This window comes from Dendrobates tinctorius, unplaced genomic scaffold, assembly GCF_039654945.1.
Source record: "Dendrobates tinctorius isolate UK_male_01 unplaced genomic scaffold, ASM3965494v1 ptg000257l, whole genome shotgun sequence".
NCBI classification, from domain to species: Eukaryota; Metazoa; Chordata; class Amphibia; order Anura; family Dendrobatidae; genus Dendrobates; species Dendrobates tinctorius.
In genome coordinates this window covers 5,675,017-5,701,015 of record NW_027361924.1, presented here as the reverse complement: position 1 = coordinate 5,701,015, position 25,999 = coordinate 5,675,017, and the positions used below count along the sequence as shown (strand labels likewise).

Here is a 25,999-nt window from a genome sequence, read left to right as displayed (position 1 = left end):
CCTAATATCCCACATCATCCCGTCAGCCAGAGCCACCGGACTACTACCCCTAATATCCCACATCATCCCATCAGCCAGAGCCACCGGACTACTACCCCTAATATCCCACATCATCCCGTCAGCCAGAGCCATCGGACTACTACCCCTAATATCACACATCATCCCGTCAGCCAGAGCCACCGGACTACTACCCCTAATATCCCACATCATCCCATCAGCCAGAGCCACCGGACTACTACCCCTAATATCCCACATCATCCCGTCAGCCAGAGCCACCGGACTACTACCCCTAATATCCCACATCATCCCGTCAGCCAGAGCCACCGGACTACTACCCCTAATATCCCACATCATCCCGTCAGCCAGAGCCACCGGACTACTACCCATAATATCCCACATCATCCCGTCAGCCAGAGCCACCGGACTACTACCCATAATATCCCACATCATCCCGTCAGCCAGAGCCACCGGACTACTACCACTAATATCCCACATCATCCCGTCAGAGCCACCGGACTACTACCCCTAATATCCCACATCATCCCATCAGCCAGAGCCACCGGACTACTACCCCTAATATCCCAAATCATCCCGTCAGCCAGAGCCACCGGGCTACTACCCCTAATATCCCACATCATCCCATCAGCCAGAGCTACCGGACTACTACCCCTAATATCCCACATCATCCCGTCAGCCAGAGCCACCGGGCTACTACCCCTAATATCCCACATCATCCCGTCAGCCAGAGCCACCGGACTACTACCCCTAATATCCCACATCATCCCATCAGCCAGAGCCATCGGACTACTACCCCTAATATCACACATCATCCCGTCAGCCAGAGCCACCGGACTACTACCCCTAATATCCCACATCATCCCATCAGCCAGAGCCATCGGACTACTACCCCTAATATCCCACATCATCCCGTCAGCCAGAGCCACCGGACTACTACCCCTAATATCCCACATCATCCCGTCAGCCAGAGCCACCGGGCTACTACCCCTAATATCCCACATCATCCCGTCAGCCAGAGCCACCGGACTACTACCCCTAATATCCCACATCATCCCGTCAGAGCCACCGGACTACTACCCCTAATATCCCACATCATCCCATCAGCCAGAGCCATCGGACTACTACCCCTAATATCACACATCATCCCGTCAGCCAGAGCCATCGGACTACTACCCCTAATATCCCACATCATCCCATCAGCCAGAGCCATCGGACTACTACCCCTAATATCCCACATCATCCCATCAGCCAGAGCCATCGGACTACTACCCCTAATATCCCACATCATCCCGTCAGCCAGAGCCACCGGACTACTACCCCTAATATCCCACATCATCCCGTCAGCCAGAGCCACCGGGCTACTACCCCTAATATCCCACATCATCCCGTCAGCCAGAGCCACCAGGCTACTACCCCTAATATCCCACATCATCCCATCAGCCAGAGCCACCGGACTACTACCCCTAATATCCCACATCATCCCGTCAGAGCCACCGGACTACTACCCCTAATATCCCACATCATCCCGTCAGCCAGAGCTACCGGACAACTACCCCTAATATCCCACATCATCCCGTCAGCCAGAGCCACCGGACTACTACCCCTAATATCCCACATCGTCCCGTCAGCCAGAGCCACCGGACTACTACCCCTAATATCCCACATCATCCCGTCAGCCAGAGCCACCGGACTACTACCCCTAATATCCCACATCGTCCCGTCAGCCAGAGCCACCGGGCTACTACCCCTAATATCCCACATCATCCCGTCAGCCAGAGCCACCGGACTACTACCCCTAATATCCCACATCATCCCGTCCGCCAGAGCCACAGGACTACTACCCATAATATCCCACATCATCCCGTCAGCCAGAGCCACCGGACTACTACCACTAATATCCCACATCATCCCGTCCGCCAGAGCCACCGGACTACTACCATTAATATCCCACATCATCCCGTCCGCCAGACCCACCGTACTACTACCCCTAATATCCCACATCATCCCGTCAGCCAGAGCCACCGGACTACTACCACTAATATCCCACATCATCCCGTCAGCCAGAGCCACCGGACTACTACCCCTAATATCCCACATCATCCTGTCAGCCAGAGCCACCGGACTACTACCACTAATATCCCACATCATCCCGTCAGAGCCACCGGACTACTACCCCTAATATCCCACATCATCCCATCAGCCAGAGCCACCGGACTACTACCCCTAATATCCCAAATCATCCCGTCAGCCAGAGCCACCGGGCTACTACCCCTAATATCCCACATCATCCCATCAGCCAGAGCTACCGGACTACTACCCCTAATATCCCACATCATCCCGTCAGCCAGAGCCACCGGGCTACTACCCCTAATATCCCACATCATCCCATCAGCCAGAGCCATCGGACTACTACCCCTAATATCCCACATCATCCCGTCAGCCAGAGCCACCGGACTACTACCCCTAATATCCCACATCATCCCATCAGCCAGAGCCATCGGACTACTACCCCTAATATCCCACATCATCCCGTCAGCCAGAGCCACCGGACTACTACCCCTAATATCCCACATCATCCCGTCAGCCAGAGCCACCGGGCTACTACCCCTAATATCCCACATCATCCCGTCAGCCAGAGCCACCGGGCTACTACCCCTAATATCCCACATCATCCCGTCAGAGCCACCGGACTACTACCCCTAATATCCCACATCATCCCGTCAGCCAGAGCTACCGGACAACTACCCCTAATATCACACATCATCCCGTCAGCCAGAGCCACCGGACTACTACCCCTAATATCCCACATCATCCCATCAGCCAGAGCCATCGGACTACTACCCCTAATATCCCACATCATCCCGTCAGCCAGAGCCACCGGACTACTACCCCTAATATCCCACATCATCCCGTCAGCCAGAGCCACCGGGCTACTACCCCTAATATCCCACATCATCCCTTCAGCCAGAGCCACCGGACTACTACCCCTAATATCCCACATCATCCCGTCAGAGCCACCGGACTACTACCCCTAATATCCCACATCATCCCGTCAGCCAGAGCTACCGGACAACTACCCCTAATATCCCACATCATCCCGTCAGCCAGAGCCACCGGACTACTACCCCTAATATCCCACATCATCCCGTCAGCCAGAGCCACCGGACTACTACCCCTAATATCCCACATCATCCCGTCAGCCAGAGCCACCGGGCTACTACCCCTAATATCCCACATCATCCCGTCAGCCAGAGCCACCGGGCTACTACCCCTAATATCCCACATCGTCCCGTCAGCCAGAGCCACCGGACTACTACCCCTAATATCCCACATCATCCCGTCAGCCAGAGCCACCGGACTACTACCCCTAATATCCCACATCATCCCGTCAGCCAGAGCCACAGGACTACTACCCCTAATATCCCACATCATCCCATCAGCCAGAGCCACCGGACTACTACCCCTAATATCCCACATCATCCCGTCAGCCAGAGCCACCGGACTACTACCCCTAATATCCCAAATCATCCCGTCAGCCAGAGCCACCGGGCTACTACCCCTAATATCCCACATCATCCCGTCAGCCAGAGCTACCGGACTACTACCCCTAATATCCCACATCATCCCGTCAGCCAGAGCCACCGGGCTACTACCCCTAATATCCCACATCATCCCGTCAGCCAGAGCCACCGGACTACTACCCCTAATATCCCACATCATCCCATCAGCCAGAGCCACCGGACTACTACCCCTAATATCCCACATCATCCCGTCAGCCAGAGCCATCGGACTACTACCCCTAATATCACACATCATCCCGTCAGCCAGAGCCACCGGACTACTACCCCTAATATCCCACATCATCCCGTCAGCCAGAGCCACCGGGCTACTACCCCTAATATCCCACATCATCCCGTCAGCCAGAGCCACCGGACTACTACCCCTAATATCCCACATCATCCCATCAGCCAGAGCCACCGGACTACTACCCCTAATATCCCACATCATCCCGTCAGCCAGAGCCATCGGACTACTACCCCTAATATCACACATCATCCCGTCAGCCAGAGCCACCGGACTACTACCCCTAATATCCCACATCATCCCATCAGCCAGAGCCATCGGACTACTACCCCTAATATCCCACATCATCCCGTCAGCCAGAGCCACCGGACTACTACCCCTAATATCCCACATCATCCCGTCAGCCAGAGCCACCGGACTACTACCCCTAATATCCCACATCATCCCGTCAGCCAGAGCCACCGGGCTACTACCCCTAATATCCCACATCATCCCGTCAGCCAGAGCCACCGGACTACTACCCCTAATATCCCACATCATCCCATCAGCCAGAGCCACCGGGCTACTACCACTAATATCCCACATCATCCCGTCAGCCAGAGCCACCGGACTACTACCCCTAATATCCCACATCATCCCATCAGCCAGAGCCACCGGACTACTACCCCTAATATCCCACATCATCCCGTCAGCCAGAGCCACCGGACTACTACCCATAATATCCCACATCATCCCGTCAGCCAGAGCCACCGGACTACTACCCATAATATCCCACATCATCCCGTCAGCCAGAGCCACCGGACTACTACCTCTAATATCCCACATCATCCCGTCAGCCAGAGCCACCGGACTACTACCCCTAATATCCCACATCATCCCGTCAGCCAGAGCCACCGGACTACTACCCCTAATATCCCACATCATCCCGTCAGCCAGAGCCACCGGACTACTACCCCTAATATCCCACATCATGCCATCAGCCTGGGGTCAAAACCAGAGCGCTGAGTGGAACGGTCCTAACTTCCATACCGGGGATCCCTTTAAGAGAGCCTGGGGTCAGAACCAAAGCATTTGAAGGCAAATGCGCTGACTTCCAGGGATCCCTTTAACCCCTTCCCGACCTGTGACACAGCATATGCGTCATGAAAGTCAGTGCCAATCCGACCCATTACGCATGCGCTGTGTCATGGGTTTAAAGCCCCCCTGCAGGTCGGGTGACCAGGGTCACGGAAAGGTCACCCGACCCGCAGTGACAGGACCCTTTGTGCTTCTCCACGGGGGGGTGGCTTAGCCCCCCCGTGGCTACGATCGCTCTGATTGGCTGTTGAAAGTGAAACAGCCAGTCAGAGCTATAGTAATAGTTCATCAATGAATCGCCGCTGTGACAATCTGCCCCCCCCTCCCCCTTCCCTCCGCTCTCCCCACCTTCTGATACCCCCCCATGATACTCACTAACCCCCCTGGCCATCCCGGTGTCCCGCCTTCCTGGTCCATGGGCGCCGCCATCTTGGAAAATGGCGGGCGCATGCACAGTAGTGCGCCCACCGGCATTTCCCGGCTGCAGATTCATTTTTTTTATTTTGATCACTGTGATAAACTCTCACAGTGATCAAAATAAAAAAAAAGTAAATAACTGCCCCCCTTATCACCCCCCATAGGGACAAATAATAAAATATTTTTATTTTTCAATTAGGGATAGAAATAGGGCTAGGTTTGCGATTAGGGTTAGAGTTGGGATTAGGGTTAGGGGTGTGTTGGGGTTATGATTAGGGTTGAGATTAGGGTTAGGGGTGTGTTGGGGTTAGGGTTGGAGATAGAATTGGGGGGTTTCCACTGTTTAGGCACATCACGGGGTCTCCAAACACGACATGGCGCCACCATTTATTCCAGCCAATTTTGCGTTCAAAAAGTCGAACAGCGCTGCCTCCATTCCGAGCCCCGACGTGTGCCCAAACAGTGGTTTACCCCAACATATGGGGTATCAGTGTACTCAGAAAAAATTGCACAACAACTTTGGGGGTCTAATTTCTCCTGTTACCCTTGGGAAAATTAAAAATTGGGGGCAAAAAAATTTTTTGTTGAGAAAAACTTATTTTTTATTTTCACGGCTCTGCGTTATAAACTTCTGTGAAGCCTTTGGGGGTTCAACGTGCTCACCACAAATCTAGATTAGTTCCTTGGGGGGGTCTAGTTTCCAAAATGGGGTCACTTTTGGGGGATTTCCACAGTTTAGGTACATCAGGGGCTCTGCAAACATAACATGACGCCCGCAGACCATTCCATCAAGTCGACATTTCAAAACATCACTACTTCCCTTCCGAGCCCCGACGTGTGCCCAAACAGTGGTTCCCCCCCACATATGGGGTACCAGCGTACTCAGAACAAACTGGACAACAACTTTTGGGGTCCAATTTATCCTGTTACCCTTGTGAAAATAAAAAATAGTGGGCTAAATCTCATTTTTTAAGGGAAAAAAAATATATTTTTTATTTTCACGGTTCTGCGTTATAAACTTTTGTGAAGCACTTGGGGGTTCATAGTGCTCACCACACATCTAGATAAGCTCCTTAGGGGGTCTAGTTTCCATAATGGGGTCATTTGTGGGGGTTTTCAATGTTTAGGCACACAGGGGCTCTCCAAACGCGACATGGTGTCTGCTAACGATTGGAGCTAATTTTCCATTCAAAAAGTCAAATGGCGCTCCTTCCCTTCCGGATCCTGCCGTGCGCCCAAACAGTGGTTTATGACCACATATGAGGTATCTGTGCACTCAGGAGAAATTGCCCAACAAATTTTAGGATCCATTTTATCCTGTTGCCCATGTGAAAATGAAAAAACTGAGGCTAAAAGAAAATTTTTGTGAAAAAAAAGTACTTTTTTTTTTTTTTTTTTTTTTTTAACGGATCAGTTTGTGAAGCACCTGGGGGTTCACATTGCTCACTATGCATCTAGATAAGTTCCTTGGGGGGTCTAGTTTCCAAAATGGGGTCACTTGTGGGGGAGCTCCAATGTTTAGGCGCACGGGGGCTTTCCAAACGCTACATGGCAACCGCTAAATATTCCATCATATTTTCCATTCAAAAAGTCAAATGGCACGCCTTCCCTTCTGAGCCCTGCCGTGCACCCAAACAGTGGTTTATGACCACATATGAGGTATCGGTGTACTCAGGAGAAATTGCAAAACAAATTTTATGATCTATTTTATCCTGTTGCCCATGTGAAAATGAAAAAAATTGATGCTAAAAGAAAATTTTTGTTGGAAAAATTAAAATGTCCATTTTTTCCTTCCACGTTGCTTTAGTTCCTGTGAAACACCTGAAGGGTTAATAATCTTCTTGAATGTAGTTTTGAGTAGGTTAAGGGGTGCAGTTTTTAGAATGGTGTCACTTTTGGGTATTTTCTGTCATATAGACCCCTCAAAGTGACTTCAAATGTGAGGTGGTCCCTAAAAAAAAAAATGGTTTTGTAAATTTTGTTGTAAAAATGAGAAATCGCTGGTCAACTTTTATCCCTTATAACTTCCTAACGAAAAAAATTTTGTTTCCAAAATTGTGCTGATGTAAAGTAGACATGTGGGAAATGTTATTTAGTAACTATTTTGTGTCATATACTTCTCTGGTTTAACAGAATAAAAATTCCAAATTTGAAAATTGCGAAATTTTCACCAAATTTCCTTTTTTTTTCACAAATAAACACAAAAATTATCGACCTAAATTTACCACTAACATGAAGCCCAATATGTCACGAAAAAACAGTCTCAGAATCGCTAGGATCCGGTGAAGTGTTCCTGAGTTATTACCTCATGAAGAGACACTGGTCAGAATTGCAAAAAATGGCCAGGTCATTAAGGTCAAAATAGCCTGGGTCATAAAGGGGTTAAGAGAGGCCTGGGGTCAGAAGCAAAGCACTGGATGGATTTGCCCTCACTTCCATACCGGAGATCCCTTTAAGATAGACCTGGGGTCAGAACCAAAATGCAGATTGGATTTGCCCTCACTTCCATACCAATGATCCTTTTAAGAGACCCTGGGGTCAGAACCACAGCGCTGAGAGGAATGGTCCTAATTTCCATACCAGGGATCCCTTTAAGAGAGGCCTGGGGTCAAAACCAAAGTGCTAGATAGATTTGCCCTGACTTCCATACCAATGATCCCTTTAAGAGGGAAGACGTACCTATGGGATGGAGGATGTGTGGGAGGATTAATTTCTGTCATGTGCTCTCTGCTCCTTTCTGCGAGGCAGGCAATGGCTGGGAGCTTATGTTCCCGGGGATGCTAGATTTCTCCCACCATGTCAGTGTCCGCTGAGGTGTTGTCAAGTGGGAAAACTTGCTCGTAGCAACCAATCACAGCTCAGCTTCTTTTAACCAGCTCTGGTGAAATGAGAGATGGTTAGTGAGTGGTTGCAAGGACAACTGTTGCTCATAGCAACCAATCACAGCTCAGCTTCTTTTGAGTAGCCCTGGTGAAATGAAAGATGCTTTGTGATTGGTTGGTAATACACACACACACACACACACACACACACACACACACACACACACACACACACACACACACACACACACACACATATTCAGTTTTATATATAGGCATGATTTATTTTTTCTTTGCAGCTTTTTCAAAGGGACTTTCCTTCAATTTGTCTGATGGAGCAACTAGTGGCACCCACAACATCCCCTACCCAGTGACAGACAGGTGGTACCTCTCTATGCAAATCCTGTGCCCAGGAGATGACAGGTAATTACTGACCCCTATATAGAGCAATATTCTAGTAGTTATTTTCTTGTACATAGGGGCAGTATTATAGTAGTTATATTCTTGTACATAGGAGCAGTATTATAGTAGTGATATTCTTGTACATAGGGGGCAGTATTATAGTAGTTATATTCTTGTACATAGGAGCAGTATTATAGTAGTGATATTCTTGTACATAGGGGGCAGTATTATAGTAGTTATATTCTTGTACATAGGGGCAGTATTATAGTATTTATATTCTTGTACATAGGGGCAGTATTATAGTAGTTATATTCTTGTACATAGGAGCAGTATTATAGTAGTTATATTCTTGTACATAGGAGCAGTATTATAGTAGTTATATTCTTGTACATAGGAGCAGTATTATAGTAGTTATATTCTTGTACATAGGGAGCAGTATTATAGTAGTTATATTCTTGTACATAGGGGCAGTATTATAGTATTTATATTCTTGTACATAGGAGCAGTATTATAGTAGTTATATTCTTGTACATAGGAGCAGTATTATAGTAGTTATATTCTTGTACATAGGGAGCAGTATTATAGTAGTTATATTCTTGTACATAGGGGGCAGTATTATAGTAGTTATATTCTTGTACATAGGGGCAGTATTATAGTATTTATATTCTTGTACATAGGAGCAGTATTATAGTAGTTATATTCTTGTACATAGGAGCAGTATTATAGTAGTTATATTCTTGTACATAGGGAGCAGTATTATAGTAGTTATATTCTTGTACATAGGAGCAGTATTATAGTAGTGATATTCTTGTACATAGGGGGCAGTATTATAGTAGTGATATTCTTGTACATAGGGGGCAGTATTATAGTAGTTATATTCTTGTACATAGGGGCAGTATTATAGTAGTTATATTCTTGTACATAGGGGCAGTATTATAGTAGTTATATTCTTGTACATAGGAGCAGTATTATAGTAGTTATATTCTTGTACATAGGGGCAGTATTATAGTAGTTATATTCTTGTACATAGGGGGCAGTATTATAGTAGTTATATTCTTGTACATAGGGAGCAGTATTATAGTAGTTATATTCTTGTACATAGGGGCAGTATTATAGTAGTTATATTCTTGTACATAGGAGCAGTATTATAGTAGTTAGATTCTTGTACATAGGGGCAGTATTATAGTAGTTATATTCTTGTACATAGAAGCAGTATTATAGCAGTTATATTCTTGTACATAGGGAGCAGTATTATAGTAGTTATATTCTTGTACATAGGGGCAGTATTATAGTAGTTATATTCTTGTACATAGGGGCAGTATTATAGTAGTTATATTCTTGTATATAGGGAGCAGTATTATAGTAGTTATATTCTTGTACATAGGAGCAGTATTATAGTAGTTATATTCTTGTACATAGGGGCAGTATTATAGTAGTTATATTCTTGTACATAGGGGCAGTATTATAGTAGTTATATTCTTGTATATAGGGAGCAGTATTATAGTAGTTATATTCTTGTACATAGGGGCAGTATTATAGTAGTTATATTCTTGTATATAGGAGCAGTATTATAGCAGTTATATTCTTGTACATAGGAGCAGTATTATAGTAGTTATATTCTTGTACATAGGGGCAGTATTATAGTAGTTATATTCTTGTATATAGGGAGCAGTATTATAGTAGTTATATTCTTCTCTGAGTTGTCATATGTGGGTGTCGGGGGTCAGTGTAGCTTGTTATTCTGGGTTATTACATTGCACTGGTGATGGGACATAACTAGTATTTCCCCTCGGGGATGTGCTGCTCTGGTTGTACTGAGCTCGATACTGTCTTCTCTGTTCTCGCTGTGGATTGATTACAGTAGATATCGTTAATGTGACCTCCATTGTACATTGAATTTCAGATCCATATAAAAAAAAAAAAATTTTCTTTTCAGTACATGTCAGCAGCAGGTCTCCAGGGTGATAGTGACGGCGTACCTCAGCCCCTGCCTCAATGACTGCGGACAGTACGGGGAGTGCAGGCTGCTCCGGAGGAACGGATATCTGTACGCCGCCTGCAGCTGCAAAGCGGGTGAGAGCTGTTATCCTGGGGGGGGCCTGATGGTGGCGCCACTGTGCTCTTGAGTTGGTGTAAATCTGCAGATTAAGTTCATTTTTCCCTTATGGAGTGGACAGTCGGACGCAGTTGTGCAGAAGATTGTCGTGCGGTCACTTAATTCTGCAATTTATGGATATGGGATTTATCCAGGCTGCCCTCTGCTGGGAGCCTCAGTGTATAGCATCTATCAAATTATGGGACAGCCTTAACTTTCCAATACTCTTGCCGTTACAATTCCTCACCTGCTGCAAGATCTCTGCTTGCTGTCATTTATAACAAATATATATAGTCCGAAAGTAGACCCACCCATTCCCCGCAGTATAGCCAGGGTCGCTCATAGCCGGTCACGCCAATGGTGTCCTCTCCCATATTGCACCTGATCGCCTCTGGTTCTGTTCTAATTCTGGACATATTTTTGTCGCCGTGCACATGTTCTCTCCCTGTCCTGCAGCCATGACGCCCTCCTGAGATATGCGCACTCCTTGTCCCATAGTCGGCCTTCAATCCATGTGTTTGCGTCATGTGTCGATAGCTTACAGGCAAAAAAAAAAAAATACCACTCCAAATGTCAAAAATGTCAACTTGTTTCCTTTTGGGTCATAGATACTAAATTGTCTCCAAATACCTCAATGTGTGCATCGAAAATAATCCGCTCTTAGTAGCCGGAAAGGTGTCTAAATGCCCCAACATCAGCCCTTCACAAAATCTTCACCTTGGCAGGTGACGTACATCCGAAGACTTTTTCTCAGTTTAGGCCTCTGATAGAGCTGGTCGATGTCGACCTAATCTGATTTTGTCTGGATTTTATCTTGCTGCCAGGTTGGGCCGGTTGGAGCTGCACAGATGACCAAAACGCGCTGTCGGTGGCGCAGCAATTGATCGCCACGTTATTGCTGACGCTCAGCAACCTGATGTTTGTGCCAACCATAGTGGTTGCAATTTATCACCTGTATTTTGTGGAGGCGGCTGTCTATGCCTACACCATGTTCTTCTCTACGGTAGGTACACTGGGGTTGGGATTCATGGGCTACCATGGATTATGGGTTATCCCTCCCAGGGTGATAGAATCGTGAGGCCGTCTCCCCTCTGGGTAACAGAGACACCTGGTTCTCTCTGTGGTGAAGGCGCTCCTCCAGTTTTGTGTTTTTTGCCCCCAGGGTGACTGTGCTCCGGAGTCCTGCAAGGGTGGCTCAGTTACTGGTTTCCCCCTGTGGTGACAGAGCTACTGAATTTTTCATCCGTGGGGATGAGAAAGTGCTTGCATTTTTCACCCGGGGATGATGGAGCTTCCTTTTCCCAAAGGGAAGGTGATGGAGCTCCTGAGTTTTGTTTTTCTTCCTCAGGGAGGTGACGGAGCTTTGGAGTTTGTTTTCATCCCTGGTGGTGACTGAGCTCCTGAATTTCCTTCCAATCAGTAGAGCTTCTCAGTTTTCCATTGATGTGGTGTTCTTGGGTTTCCCCTGGGTGGTGGACATCTTAACCCAGCCGTCTCGAACTCCTGAGCTTCCAGAGCTCTTCTAACCCAGCACACCCCATAATCGTGGGTCCCTGGTCTCAATCTCTATACCCCACCATTTTTCAGATCCCAAAATTGCACATTTTGCTGTAAAATTTGTATCCATCTTTTATGCCCAGAATCTCTGCGTATTACCTTGGTGGTTGTGTGCTTTTATTTTTAATGACCATCATGCTTTATTTTAGTTCTATCACGCCTGTGACCAGCCTGGGGTGACCGTCATGTGCATCATGGACTACGACACCCTGCAGTTCTGCGACTTCTTCGGCTCTGTCGTCGCCATCTGGGTGACCATACTGTGTATGGCCCGGCTGAAGAAAATCTATAAATATGTAAGTGATTATTTTTCGCCGCGACGTCCCCGACACGAACCAGAATTTATTTCTGGAGTCCACATTGAATGTTAAAAGAAAATAAATACAAATGTTTTTGAATGAATGGATTTTTTTTTTCCCCTTCCAGGTCCTCTTCATGCTCGGCACATTAGTTATCGCAATGTCTATGCAGCTTGATCGCAGGGGGATCTGGAACATGCTGGGCCCCTGTCTTTTTGCTTTAATTCTCCTGGTGATTGTCTGGGTAAATATCAGCATTTCTTCCATTTTTTGCTGCTTTTTTTCCATCAGAAGGAAATTGCAAAATATCTGTGAACCTATGAATAGAGGGAAAGGCACTAATACCCTCAGTAGTGAATTCATTGCGGGAGGTCACGGTACGGCCTGTGGGCCACTGTTTTCCAGCCCCTAGGCTGTCTCGGTCCGTGGGCCGGTCAGGGGTGAGATTAAAATCTTGGCTTCATCCCTAAGATTTTATTTTTGAAGCTATTCTTTAATTCCGTTAACAGTCAGATTATTGTGTGTGGCTCAGAGTCTGCATTTGTTGGCTGTATTACATACCCGCTATCTGCCTGTAAATGCAGAAACCAGAGTAAACTCCAATCACTGCTGTTTAACCATCTATACCAGGGGTGGGCAATTCATTTTCCCAAGGGGCTAAATGAGAGATCGTGACTGTTGTGCAGGCCGAACCAATAGGCTGAAATTAATTCTGCTCAATATTAATATCAACATATTAATTATATTACAAATAATTATCAATAATGAGCAGAATTAAGTATGCAGACTTCCCCCCCCCCTATATATCGTTTGAACCCCAATACAACCCATTCTTTATATCGTATGAGCCCCCATGTGCAGCATGAGCCCCACCCGGCCTCGCCATGTGCAGCATGAGCCCCACCCGGCCTCCCCATGTGCAGCATGAGCCCCACCCGGCCTCCCCATGTGCAGCATGAGCCCCACCCGGCCTCCCCATGTGCAGCATGAGCCCCACCCGGCCTCCCCATGTGCAGCATGAGCCCCACCCGGCCTCCCCATGTGCAGCATGAGCCCCACCCGGCCTCCCCATGTGCAGCATGAGCCCCACCCGGCCTCCCCATGTGCAGCATGAGCCCCACCCGGCCTCGCCATGTGCAGCATGAGCCCCACCCGGCCTCGCCATGTGCAGCATGAGCCCCACCCGGCCTCGCCATGTGCAGCATGAGCCCCACCCGGCCTCGCCATGTGCAGCATGAGCCCCACCCGGCCTCGCCATGTGCAGCATGAGCCCCACCCGGCCTCGCCATGTGCAGCATGAGCCCCACCCGGCCTCGCCATGTGCAGCATGAGCCCCACCCGGCCTCGCCATGTGCAGCATGAGCCCCACCCGGCCTCGCCATGTGCAGCATGAGCCCCACCCGGCCTCCCCATGTGCAGCATGAGCCCCACCCGGCCTCCCCATGTGCAGCATGAGCCCCACACGGCCTCCCCATGTGCAGCATGAGCCCCACACGGCCTCCCCATGTGCAGCATGAGCCCCACCCGGCCTCCCCATGTGCAGCATGAGCCCCACACGGGAGGTCACGGTACGGCCCGTGGGCCACTGGTTTCCTGCCTCTAGGCTGTCTCGGTACGTGAGCCGGACTGGGACAGCCAGAAGGGGTCTGCGGGCCTCACTTTGCACAGGTCTGATCTATACTATACCATCAATCACTCACAGCGGCATTTAAATGGTTTGGTTGTCAGTGTGCGCTACATCTCCCATTGGCTCCCGCGGTGGGCCCATGGGTTATCACTGCAGCTAGTAGCCCCGCAGCTACCATATTCTTCCTTGAAGCCTCACTCCATTGTCTGGGTTTCATAGGCGATCGTCATTTTGCCTGTATACTGCATATATTATATAAACCACCCCAATATGTTTCCCTATTAAAGATAAGTGTGTGTGTATATGGATGTTGTAATGTGCCAATTTTCTATTTTAGACAACTCGAGGAGTGAAACGTCGCCACTGTTACCCGCCCAGTTGGAGACGCTGGGTATTTTTTCTCTTACCTGGCATAGCCTTGGCCTTGACCGCCATTTCAGTTTACGTCTTCGCAGAAACCAACGCCAATTACTACTACACTCACAGCCTCTGGCACGTCATGGTGGCAGCCAGCGTAGCATTTCTTCTACCACCTCGCGAAAGAAGCAAGAAGTCCTGGCAGTGGTCTCAGCTGCTGGACTGCGACTATAAAATCTGCAAGGATGACCGTGAGGAATTATACGTGGTCACATGATACATTGTGACGGACTTCATCCAGCGGAGGGAATCCTGGAGCCTGTCGCTTTAAGTTGGTGCTTGTGTTCTATATTCACACTGATCGCACAGTAGAACAGGGATTTTTTTTTTTTTTTAAATTATGCTCTTTATTTAATACGGACGATATCACTGCGGCCACAAACTGAAAGTCAGCCATCGTTTCTTCTTTATTCTTTACCTCCATGAGGGATTGGACAAGTTCTGATTTTTCCAGATCGATAAAGGATTCCACTGCGATTGGTTTGAATTGAACACCACCATGACTGACCCTAGGTGCCATTATTTTTTTTAGATTTTTACTTCTTTTTTTTTTTTTTTTGCATTGCATTTTTCACTACTCCAATTGCACAGCATTAAATGCAGTTTTTAGAAACCAAAAATATTCCCAAAAACATTTTTTTGCGGGGACCGCATGACTCCATGCCTTAACTATATATATTACGTGTGTCGACTTTACGAATGTGTGAACAATCACTACTGAATCGCATGTTATGTGACCGGGAATCTGCCTTCATTTTGGAGGTGGAAAGCAATAATTTCTGAATTAGGGCATAGCTAATTAAGGGAGGGCTGCAATGTTGTAGTTTCTGATTTTTTTTTTTCTGTATTACTCCAGATGGGATGACAGTGACTCTTTGCCTTCTTCCCCACAATAAAGTTAATTTGAACATGGTAATAGATTGGCCAGTGCCCAAGGGTCCGGCAATGAGGCATGAAATCAGTAAGCATCATGGGATGAGTTGGATCAGAATATTGATGATACATGTGAGAAGGATGTTAGGTCTTCCGAATAGGTGGTGATAGTGAGACCACCCTAAACCCAACAGATTCAAAAGTTCCTCTGCATGACCAGGTGACAGCAAAAGTAGCCTCATCATGTCTAATCTAGCCATTAATGGTAAAATCCAGACAGCTACTTCCTGTGTCAGAAACAAGGCAGGAGGGCAAAGAGCTGAGCGCAGAATGGCGTAAGTGGCCGTAGACAGCTATTCCTCCCAATTTCTTTCTGTGTAATACACTCAGAGAAATTTTTTCCCATCTTCTCTTCCTACAAAAAAATAGCCGTATATAGCGTCAGGAAGGAATTTTTTCCTCTAAGGCTGAGGTTACACGATAGTATGTTCACCATCCTAAAGAATCAGGCCAATGCTAATCAGAGTGTGATTAGCATCGGCCTGATTCTTTAGGATGGTGAACATACTATCGTGTAACCTCAGCCTTAGAGGAAAACATTCCTTCCCGACGCTATATACGGCTACGGGAAAAGTTCCCTGGATCAACACCCCATCACAGAATCTAGTGCCCATAACCCGTAATACTTGTACTTTACTCTTCAAGAAAGGCATCCAGACCGCCTTGTACTTTATATAGAAAATGTATTATCTATATTTAAAAAAATGTAAAAATATACCGTGCCCCCTAAATATATATATATATAAAAGGTATATACTGTGCCCTGTGCCTATGAAAAGAATATACACCTGTCCTCCTATATGTAATAAACTGTATATTGTGCTCCTCAATGTCAGTAACACACACTGTGTCCTGAATTTGTAAAATATCCATTAGTCCCCCTGAATATATAAAAATACACTGTGCATATAATATGGATATGTGTAAAAAAAAAAAAATATATATATATTTTATACATTGCCCCCTAAATACATAAAATAAATTACTCCGCCTGAAAAAATATAATTCTAATACACACAACTCCACCTTGTCAACTCCACCTCTGCAGCCTTACAAAGTAACTTTCTTCCTATATAGTCCTCCATACAGTAGTATGGGCACCATATAGTGGTGCTATATTATACTATATTACAGTATAATGGGTTCTATATAGTGCTCCATACATACAAAATAAATGCCTCAACCCGCTGCTGTGTTCTCTACAGTATGGCCTTATGACCCTCTGCACATTGGGCATGTGGCGCCCCCAGGAGTATGGCCGCCACAGTGGCTTTGCCTTCCTCCAGGGAGGGTAATGCCAGGCTTGGAAGCAGTGAAGGGTCTCTCTCGTAGTTAACCTATACATGCAACACAGTTCCACACCAGGCCAGCAAGGGGGGACTCTGAACTGGATTTGAAGGGAGGAGTGCTCTCTGAGGGTCAAGAGGAAGGAGTGGTCAGTCAGTGTGAGAAGGGTGAAGTGTGCAGACATGTGGAGAGAAGCTGGAGGTTGAGCTGAGGAAAGAGAGCTCCCTCACAGCGAGAGCGCATGAACTGGAGCCTGGTCTCCACGGTTGTACGGATACTAACGGTTCTGCAACAGACACCAGAGGAGTAGGAGGCTGTAAATGCCCTACTCCCATCTAAGACTCGGAGGCACAGCAGCACGGAGTGAGCCAAGAGAGGAATAGCGGCTACAGCTGTCTGCCATACGAGCAGTGCTAGTAGAAGAGAATTAGGAGGAACTTCAGTATAACTCAGTACTAGGAGTACTTCACTCAAATAAGTGCTAAGAAGGAGACTGCACAGCCCATCTGCAGAGAGAGAATCCCTGAGCTGCTTCCAGGCTAGCCTGCTCCAGTACCATCTAATCAGGACCCTGGACTGCAGTTATCAAGTAAAGGTACAGAAATTGCACCCTGCTGTGTCTTTGTCTGCTTCCTACCCTTTCGGCACTGCTACATCCCCGTGCGAACCACATCTACACTGCCCTGGGACTACAGCTTCACCTGTGGGGAGCTTTTACATCTTTGCTGCACCATACTATCAGTCCCAGCGGATCTACATGCAGCGTCGGCCTAACACCTCACTTGCCGAACACCACAGGTGGCGTCACAAACTATTCCATTAACTACATTCCACCATTCAATCTCCCCTAATACTTGGGCGCCCAGGGCCACGGACCGGGTCACTGCTGCTGTGACACATCCCGTTGACACCGGCCCGTACCGAGTACCCCACAGCCTTGGGAGGGCCACCCAAATTGGCGTCACGAACCGGATTACGGAGCCCGGTATCCCCGGGCCCTGTGTGACAGAGACTGTTGTGTGCTATAGACTGTGTGCGAAATTGGCGCCATTGTCCCATTGATTGGAGCGCGCGGGAAGAAAAGGGGCAGGCCTTCGTGGGCGGAGCCTGCCGCAGTGCGCGAAGAAGTGAAGTGCCGCGTGGGAAGAGAGGACAATGCGCGAGAAGGGGAGGAGCTGAGGCCTACAGCCCGGAGCGTCGGGCCTGCGAAGCAGCCACCGGTAAGCTCCCTCAACCCCCAGCCCTGCTAACGTTAACTAGGGGGGGAAGAGAATGTCTGTGCCAAGCAGCAATGCAGCGGCGGATGCCGCCGCCAACCCCTCAGCGCCGCAAGGAGTAGCGTCTGCCGCAGCTGTCCCCATAATGCCGCTGTCTATGCCCTACCTTCCGGGAGCGGCCTGGCTACCGCAGTACTCGGGTGAGTCACATACCTTGAGTGAATTTAAAGAGAGACTGTGCAGTTTGTTTAAAGTATACCCTCTGAAAGCCAGAAAGTGAACATCCTTATTGGACAGCTAACAGGTGCAGCACAGAGAGGTGAAAGCCTGGCAGGACACTGACAGAGACTGTTAAAAAGATTCTAGTCAAGCTGAGAAGCACCTTTGACACTCGCCTGCAGCTGAAATCAAGATGCGGTTCTTTGGATGTAAGCAGAGAACGCAGGACAGTATAAGGGACTATGCTCTTAACCTGCAGGAGGCGCTGTGAGCAGTTAAGCGAGTTGATCCTGACAGTGTGAAGGAGGAAGATAAACTGTTAAAGGAGCAGTTCATTGAAGGACTCCTATCCAGTACCCACAGAGCACAGCTGTGCATCATAACCCTACAAGACCCTGATCTGTACTTTGCTGATTTTAAGGACAGGGCTTTTCAGGTACTGCAGGAACCCACTGACTGCTGTCCAGCACCCCCTAGGCGCCCAGCGATCACCTACCATCAGGAAGCAACATCTTTCCCTTCCATCCCTGTGGAGGCTGATGCACAGACTCTGGATAAAGATCCAACTGAGGAGCTGCATCTTCAGGTCCAGGAGTTGACCAGGGGTATGGCTGCACTTGCTAAAACCGTGCAGTCCCTGCAGGTGTCCTCCAAAGAGAAGATCCAGCATGCTTCCAGTCCAGAGGATGTCCCGTGGTTCCGGAGGAGGAGACCCCCACCACTCCGAGGAAGGAACAACTATCGCTATGACCAGGATGGACGTCCCATCTGTCGTCGCTGCTACAAGGCAGGTCATCTTGCAAGATTTTGTCCTTTAAACGAGCAACCCCTGGGGCAGAGGGCCAACCCCCAGGAGTAGGACCACAAGGCCCAAGGAACTGGCGAGCCAAGTATGTTGGAGGGAGACCGGTCCTTCCTGTGGTGATTGACGGCATCCCCATGAACGCTTTGCTGGACACTGGCTCCCAGGTGACCACTATGCCCTATATCCTCTACAAGCGGTATTGGGCTGACTCTGAACTCACCCGTGGCCCAACTGATGAACTGACAGTAGTTGCCAGTAATGGTCAGTCTTTACCACAAGTGGGATGTAAAGAAATTACTGTTAAGGTGGGGAGGGTGGAGTTGAAATCTCAAGGCCTGATAGTTGTGGATATTGATCGACGTGAATGTAATCCCATGATGACTCTTGGTACAAATGTAATTGAAAATTGTCTGTCCGAGGTTATTGTCTTGTTGCAACAGGTGGCTGAGACTGCTGGTTCCAGTGAACAACGAGTCCTGAAGAAGGAGATCAGAGCCCTGATGCAAAGACAACAGGTAGAACTCTCTGGCGGAGAAATTGGCAGCGTCAGAGTGAGTGATGCTTTCCCCATTGCAATACCCCCCAGATGTGAAATGTTGATTTGGTGTCGGGCAGCCATAGGTCTCAGAGGGAAAGATTACCAGGCATTGGTAGAGCCAGTATACTCTGATAGCAGGCTCACTGTCCTGACAGCCAGAGGGGTGGTTGATGTACGAAAGGGGAGAGTACCTGTACGCCTCTTGAATTGTGGGGAGGAGGAGGCCACAATACCTCGGTACGCAACAGTTGCTAACCTGCTCACTGTTAATAACTCTTTGCAGGCAGCAGGGCCCGTGTTCTCATCCGATCAGGTGGAGGACAATGACTCTGTGAAGCAGATGGAGGAGTGGTGCCAGCAACTGCAGGTGGGGACTGACTCTACACTTTCATACCAGAAAAATGGGGTTTACAGAATGACACAAGAGTATGAGCGGGTATTCAGTAAATACCCACTAGATTTTGGGCAGGCAAAAGGGGTTCAACATCATATCCCCACTGGAGATCATCCACCTATTAAAGAAAGGTACCGGCCTATACCCCCAACACAATACCAATGTGCTAAAGGTATGTTGAGAGAGATGAAGGAAGCAGGGGTCATCAGAGACAGTTGTAGCCCCTGGGCAGCCCCAATAGTTTTTGTAAAGAAAAAAGATGGTACCATGAGAATGTGTGTTGATTACAGGAAAATTAACAGTATTACACATAAAGATGCCTACCCATTACCCAGAATTGAAGAGTCATTAGCTGCACTTAAAACTGCTAACTATTTTTCCACCTTGGATCTCACTAGTGGGTATTGGCAGGTTCCCGTGGCAGAGGCAGACGAGGAGAAAACAGCATTTACTACTCCAATGGGTCTCTGTGAGTTCAACTGTATGCCATTCGGGCTCTGCACTGCTCCAGGAACATTTCAGCGGCTGATGGAGTGCTGCCTGGGACACATGAACTTTGAAGCAGTCCTGTTGTACTTGGATGATGTCATCGTTTTCTCCAAGACCTATGAAGAGCATCTGGCACACCTGGCCGATGGAGTGCTGCCTGGGACACATGAACTTTGAGACAGTCCTCTTGTACCTTGATGATGTCATTGTTTTCTCCAAGACTTATGAAGGCCATCTGGAGCACCTGGCTGAAGTGTTTGAAGCCTTGTCCAACTTTGGCCTGAAGGTGAAGCCTTCCAAGTGCCACCTCCTGAAGCCCAAGGTACAGTACCTCGGTCATGTAGTGAGTGCAGAAGGTGTGGCACCAGATCCTGACAAGGTCACAGTCATCCGGGACTGGCCGAAGCCCAGCAACCTCCATGAAGTACGCCAATTCCTCGGGTCGGTAGGCTACTACCGAAGGTTCATCAAAGGCTTCACTGAAATAGCCACTCCTATGCAAAATCTTCTGGTGGGGCAGTCCAAAAAAGCCAAACAGAAGAATTCCACATTTGAATGGACTGAGGAGTTGGAGAGGTCCTTCACCAGACTGAAGATGGCTCTCACGGGAGATGAAGTTCTGGCCTACCCAGATTATGACAAACCCTTTGTGTTGTACACTGATGCCAGCAACGTGGGACTTGGAGCAGTACTGTCACAGGTACAAAATGGCAAAGAAAGAGTGATCTCCTACGCCAGCAGGAAGCTTCGTCCCACCGAAAGGAGCCCAGACAACTACTGTTCCTTCAAGCTGGAGTTCCTCGCCATAGTCTGGGCTGTGACTGAAAGAATCAAGCATTACCTAGCTTCAGCCAAGTTTACCATTTTCATGGACAATCCGTTGACTCACTTGGACACTGCAAAATTAGGTGCACTGGAACAGCGATGGATGGCTCGGCTGTCTAACTATGAGTTTACCATCAAGTACCGGGCAGGACACAAGAATGCCAATGCTGATGCGCTGTCCAGGATGCCTAATCTGCCAGATGCAGAAGACCCTGAGGCTCTTGAAGAAATAGTTACCTCCCTTCCACCGGCCACTTGCGGCCCAACGTGCTCAAAGAGTGAGAAACAGATGGTCTGGCTTGAAAGAAGTCACCCTAAATCCATTGCTCCATCATGACTGGGCAGAAACTCAGGATAATGACCCTGCAGTCCGCCTGGTGAAGGAGCTACTGTCACAAGCTGACTCACGCCCAGAGTCGAACGCTCCTGAAGAAACCCAGCAGTTGTGGAAGGAGAGAGGTCGGCTGTTCATTTATGAAGGAAAGCTGTGTCGGAGGAGTATCAATGCCCGCACTCATGAGCTGGTCTGGCAAGTGATAGTCCCAAAGAGAGAGGCATCAATGGTCCTGGAAGCATACCACAATGGAGCTGGACACTTCGTATGGAAGAAGTTGGAAGCATTGCTCCGGGAGAGGTTCTACTGGGCTGGTATGAGGAAAGCCATTGAGAGGTGGTGCCGGGAGTGTGGACAATGTAACCTGCGCAGAAAGGATCGAAACAGCCAGAGAGCTCCTCTACAGCCAATCATCACTAAACAGCCACTTGAGTTGGTAGCCCTGGACCATGTGAAGCTGGTTCCAAGCCGGTCAGGCTACATCTATGCTCTTACCATTGTGGACCACTACTCAAGATTCCTGGTAGTTGTGCCTGTTAAAGATCAAACAGCCAGGACAGCAGCCAGAGCATTCCAACAGCACTTCTGTAGACCACATGGATATCCTGAAAGTGTGCTTACAGATCAAGGTCCCGCCTTTGAGGCAGAAGTGTTCCAGGAATTCTGTAACTTGTATGGTTGCAAGAAGATCAGGACAACTCCTTATCACCCACAGACCAATGGCATGTGTGAGAAGATGAACCAGGTAGTGATTGACCTACTGAAGACATTGCCTTTGGAGGAGAGAAATCTGTGGCCACAAAAGTTGCCAGATCTGGTGGACCTTAACAACCATATTCCAGTGAATTCCACCAACTGTACCCCAGCCTATCTAATGAGAGCAAGACCTGGTAAGCTGCCTATTGATTTGGACATGGGAGTCCTGACACCTGAAGTAACGCCACCAGATGCTGACTGGGATACAGAGAGGCAGCAACAGTACTACAAGAATGTGTGGAAAAGAGTTTAGCTCAGGCAAGACAAAAGGAAGAAAGGAACTACAATCAGCATGTTCCCTTGTCACCAGGAGAACAAGTCCTCATGAGGAAAAGAAAACTGCATAAGCTGGATGATCAATGGGAAGCTGAACCCTACACCATTCTGCCCTTGACAATACCAAGGTGTGCCTTATTAGTAAAGATAGAGGAGAAACCTCAACAACAATATCAAGAGATCATTTGAAATTATGCCCTGATCAGTTAAAAGAAAGAATGGAAGAACAAGATGACGTCCAACCCATAGAAGAAAAGGCCAGCACCATACTTGGAGAATTCCCTGCAAATTGGACTAAAGTAAATGATGCCATAGTGGTGCCAGTGTTGACATTTCCCCAATTGGTAGCACAGGAAGAAGTGACTCAAGAAAATCCTGAAGATCAGGAAAATCAGGCATCAGATGCCACACCAGCAGTGAAGCCAGAGAACCCTTGCCCTGCCAGTGGTGAACCTGCTGTATCCCTGGTGAGTCTAAGAGTTCACAGACAATCTAGTATCCCTGTGCCATTCAGAACCACCAGTAGTGTTTCCAGTACATTACACACTACACCAGTATTACGCAGGTCTACCCGTACTACACAAGGTATACCACCCATCAGATATCGTATATAGCTAAGTTTATGTGAATGTTAAAATTGTATGTATATATGTAACTGTTTTCAAGTTTTGTGCCTACAGGTAATCTGTAAGAGTTTCCTTTGAATTTGCCAGTTTTGTCTTATGGACATTGTACCACAGGACTTGTGTGGTCACCAATTTGTATATAGTTCACCATTTGCCCAGGAATGGACCATGGACATTGTTGCTTGGACTTGTCATCATAGGACTATTTTTGGAGCTTGTGGTTTTTGTACATTTTTCATTTTTGAAAATCTTGTACCATTATAATTGTTCACATTGTCTACCTGTGTATATGTTTTCATGTTTTGTTCAGCCCAGGAGTGCTGAATTGCACTAGGGGGGAATGTGGCGCCCCCAGGAGTATGGGCGCCACAGTGGCTTTGCCTTCCGCCAGGGAGGGTAATGCCAGGCTTGGAAGCAGTGAAGGGTCTCTCTCGCAGTTAACCTATACATGCAACACAGTTCCACTCCAGGCAAGCAGAGGGGACTCTGAACTGGATTTGAAGGGAGGAGTGCTCTCTGAGGGCCAAGAGGAAGGAGTGGTCAGTCAGTGTGAGGAGGGTGAAATGTGCAGACATGTAGAGAGAAGCTGGAGGTTGAGCTGAGGAAAGAGAGCTCCCTCACAGCGAGAGTGCATGAACTGGAGCCTGGTCTCCACGGTTGTATGTATACTAATGGTCCTACAACAGACACCAGAGGAGTAGGAGGCTGTAAATGCCCTACCCCATCTAAGACTCGGAGGCACAGTAGCACAGAGTGAGCCAACAGAGGAATAGCGGCTACAGCTGTCTGCCATACGAGGAGTGCTAGTAGAAGAGAATTAGGAGGAACTCCAGTGTATCTCAGTACTAGAAGTACTTCACTCAAATAAGCGCTAAGAAGGAGACTGCACAGCCCATCTGCTGAGAGAGAATCCCTGAGCTGCTTCCAGGCTAGCCTGCTCCAGTACCATCTGTAATCAGGACCTGGACTGCAGTTATCAAGTAAAGGTACAGAAATTGCACCCCGCTGTGTCTTTGTCTGCTTCCTACCCTTCCGGAACTGCTACATCCCCGTGCCGGCCACATCTACACTGCCCTGGGACTACAGCTTCACCTGTGGGGAGCTTTTACATCTTTGCTGCACCATACCATCAGTCCCAGCGGATCTGCATGCAGCGGCGGCTTAACATCTCACTTGCCGAACACCACAGGTGGAGTCACAAACTATTCATCTAACTACATTCCACCATTCAATCTCCCCTAATACTTGGGCGCCCTGGGCCACAGACCGGGTCGCCGCTGCTGTGACACATCCCGCTGACACCGGCCCGGTACCGAGTACCCCACAGCCCTGGGAGGGCGACCCATGTGCACTGCAATGATGTCATCACACCCTCTGCACTCAGATGTCACAGAGCTCAGATGTACACTGGTAATGATGGGAATGGCGGCTGAAACAGATGAAAGTACAATGGAGGGGGGGGTGGCACTGGCCCCCTCAACTCACAGGCCCCATAGCGGCCACGTGGCCTGTCGCCATTGGCGGTACGCAACTGAATAAATCATCCGTGCTGCAGTAAACTATGGGTTTGCACTTTATGTGGGCCCCATTTTGAGCTATTCATTGCAGCGACATCACTTCCCATGGCCACTGTCCTGCTCTGACCTTATTCACATTGAGGTCATCTGACACCTGGTAAAGCTTTAACCCCTTTCTGCCATCCGATGTACTATCCCGTCCATGGGACCTGGGCCCCTATGCCCATGGACGGGATAGTATGTCGGCGCGATCAGCGGCGCCCACGTGGTGAGCGCCGCTGATCGCGGCCGTGTGTCAGCTGATTATCACAGCTGACACCCGGCACAATGTGTCAGGGGCGGTCACGGACCGCCCCCGACACGTTAACCCCTTGCACACCGCGATCAAACATGATCGCGGTGTACCGGGGGTTAAAGGGAAGCATCGGCAGTGAGGGGGCTCCCTCCGTGCTTCCCTGAGCCCCCCACGGCAGCGCAATGTGCAGCGCTGCTGCGGGGGGCTCCTTTCCTCCAGGCCCCCGAATCCAAGATGGCGACGGGGGCCTGAGGAAGCTGGCTTCCTCAGTGCCTGCAAAGCGCAGGCATGAGGAAGCCTTCTGCAGTGCCTGTGTCAGATCGCTGATCTGTCACAGTGATCTGTGATGTGACAGATCAGCGATCTGTCACAGGACAGTGATGTCCCACCTGGGACTATTTAATAAAGTAAAAAAAAAAAATAAAAAAAAGTGTTAAAATAATTTTAAAAAAAATCGCCAAATAAATTAGAAAAAAAAAAAAATATTCCCCCAATAAATCCATTTTTTGGAAATAATAAAAAAACAAAACAATAAAAGTACACATATTAGGTATCGCCGCGTCCGTAATGACCCTTCCTATAAAACTTTCCCATTAGTTAACCCCTTTAGCGAACCCCTTAAAAAATAAAAATAAAAAACGAAGCAAAAAATAATGATTTATTATCATACCGCCAAACAAAAAGTGTAATAACGCGCGATCAAAAAGACGCATATAAATATCCATGGTACCGCTGAAAACGTCATCTTGTCCCGCAAAAAACGAGCTGCCACACAGCATCATCAGCGAAAAAATAAAAAAGTTATAGCTCGCAGATGCAAAAATAATTATTTTTTATATAAAATAGTTTTCATTGCATAAAACCGACAAAAACATAAAAAAACGACCTAAATGAGGTATCGCTGTAACCGTACTGACCCGAAGAATAAAACCGCTTTATCAATTTTACCGCAC

The 25,999-nt window shown here is 48.1% G+C and overlaps 1 protein-coding gene across 1 annotated transcript in view; it reads left to right on the top strand.

The window, feature by feature from the left end:
* PGAP6 (post-GPI attachment to proteins 6) overlaps positions 1-15,451 on the top strand; it is a 35,968-nt gene extending 20,517 nt beyond the window's left edge. Inside the window, exons 8-13 of the mRNA XM_073558542.1 lie at positions 8,438-8,561; positions 10,477-10,613; positions 11,460-11,638; positions 12,342-12,488; positions 12,619-12,735; positions 14,456-15,451. Coding sequence (XP_073414643.1) covers positions 8,438-8,561; positions 10,477-10,613; positions 11,460-11,638; positions 12,342-12,488; positions 12,619-12,735; positions 14,456-14,752 — 1,001 coding nt within the window. The 3' untranslated portion in view covers positions 14,753-15,451. The remainder of the gene's footprint in view (positions 1-8,437; positions 8,562-10,476; positions 10,614-11,459; positions 11,639-12,341; positions 12,489-12,618; positions 12,736-14,455) is intronic.
* Positions 15,452-25,999: the final 10,548 nt, after the last annotated feature.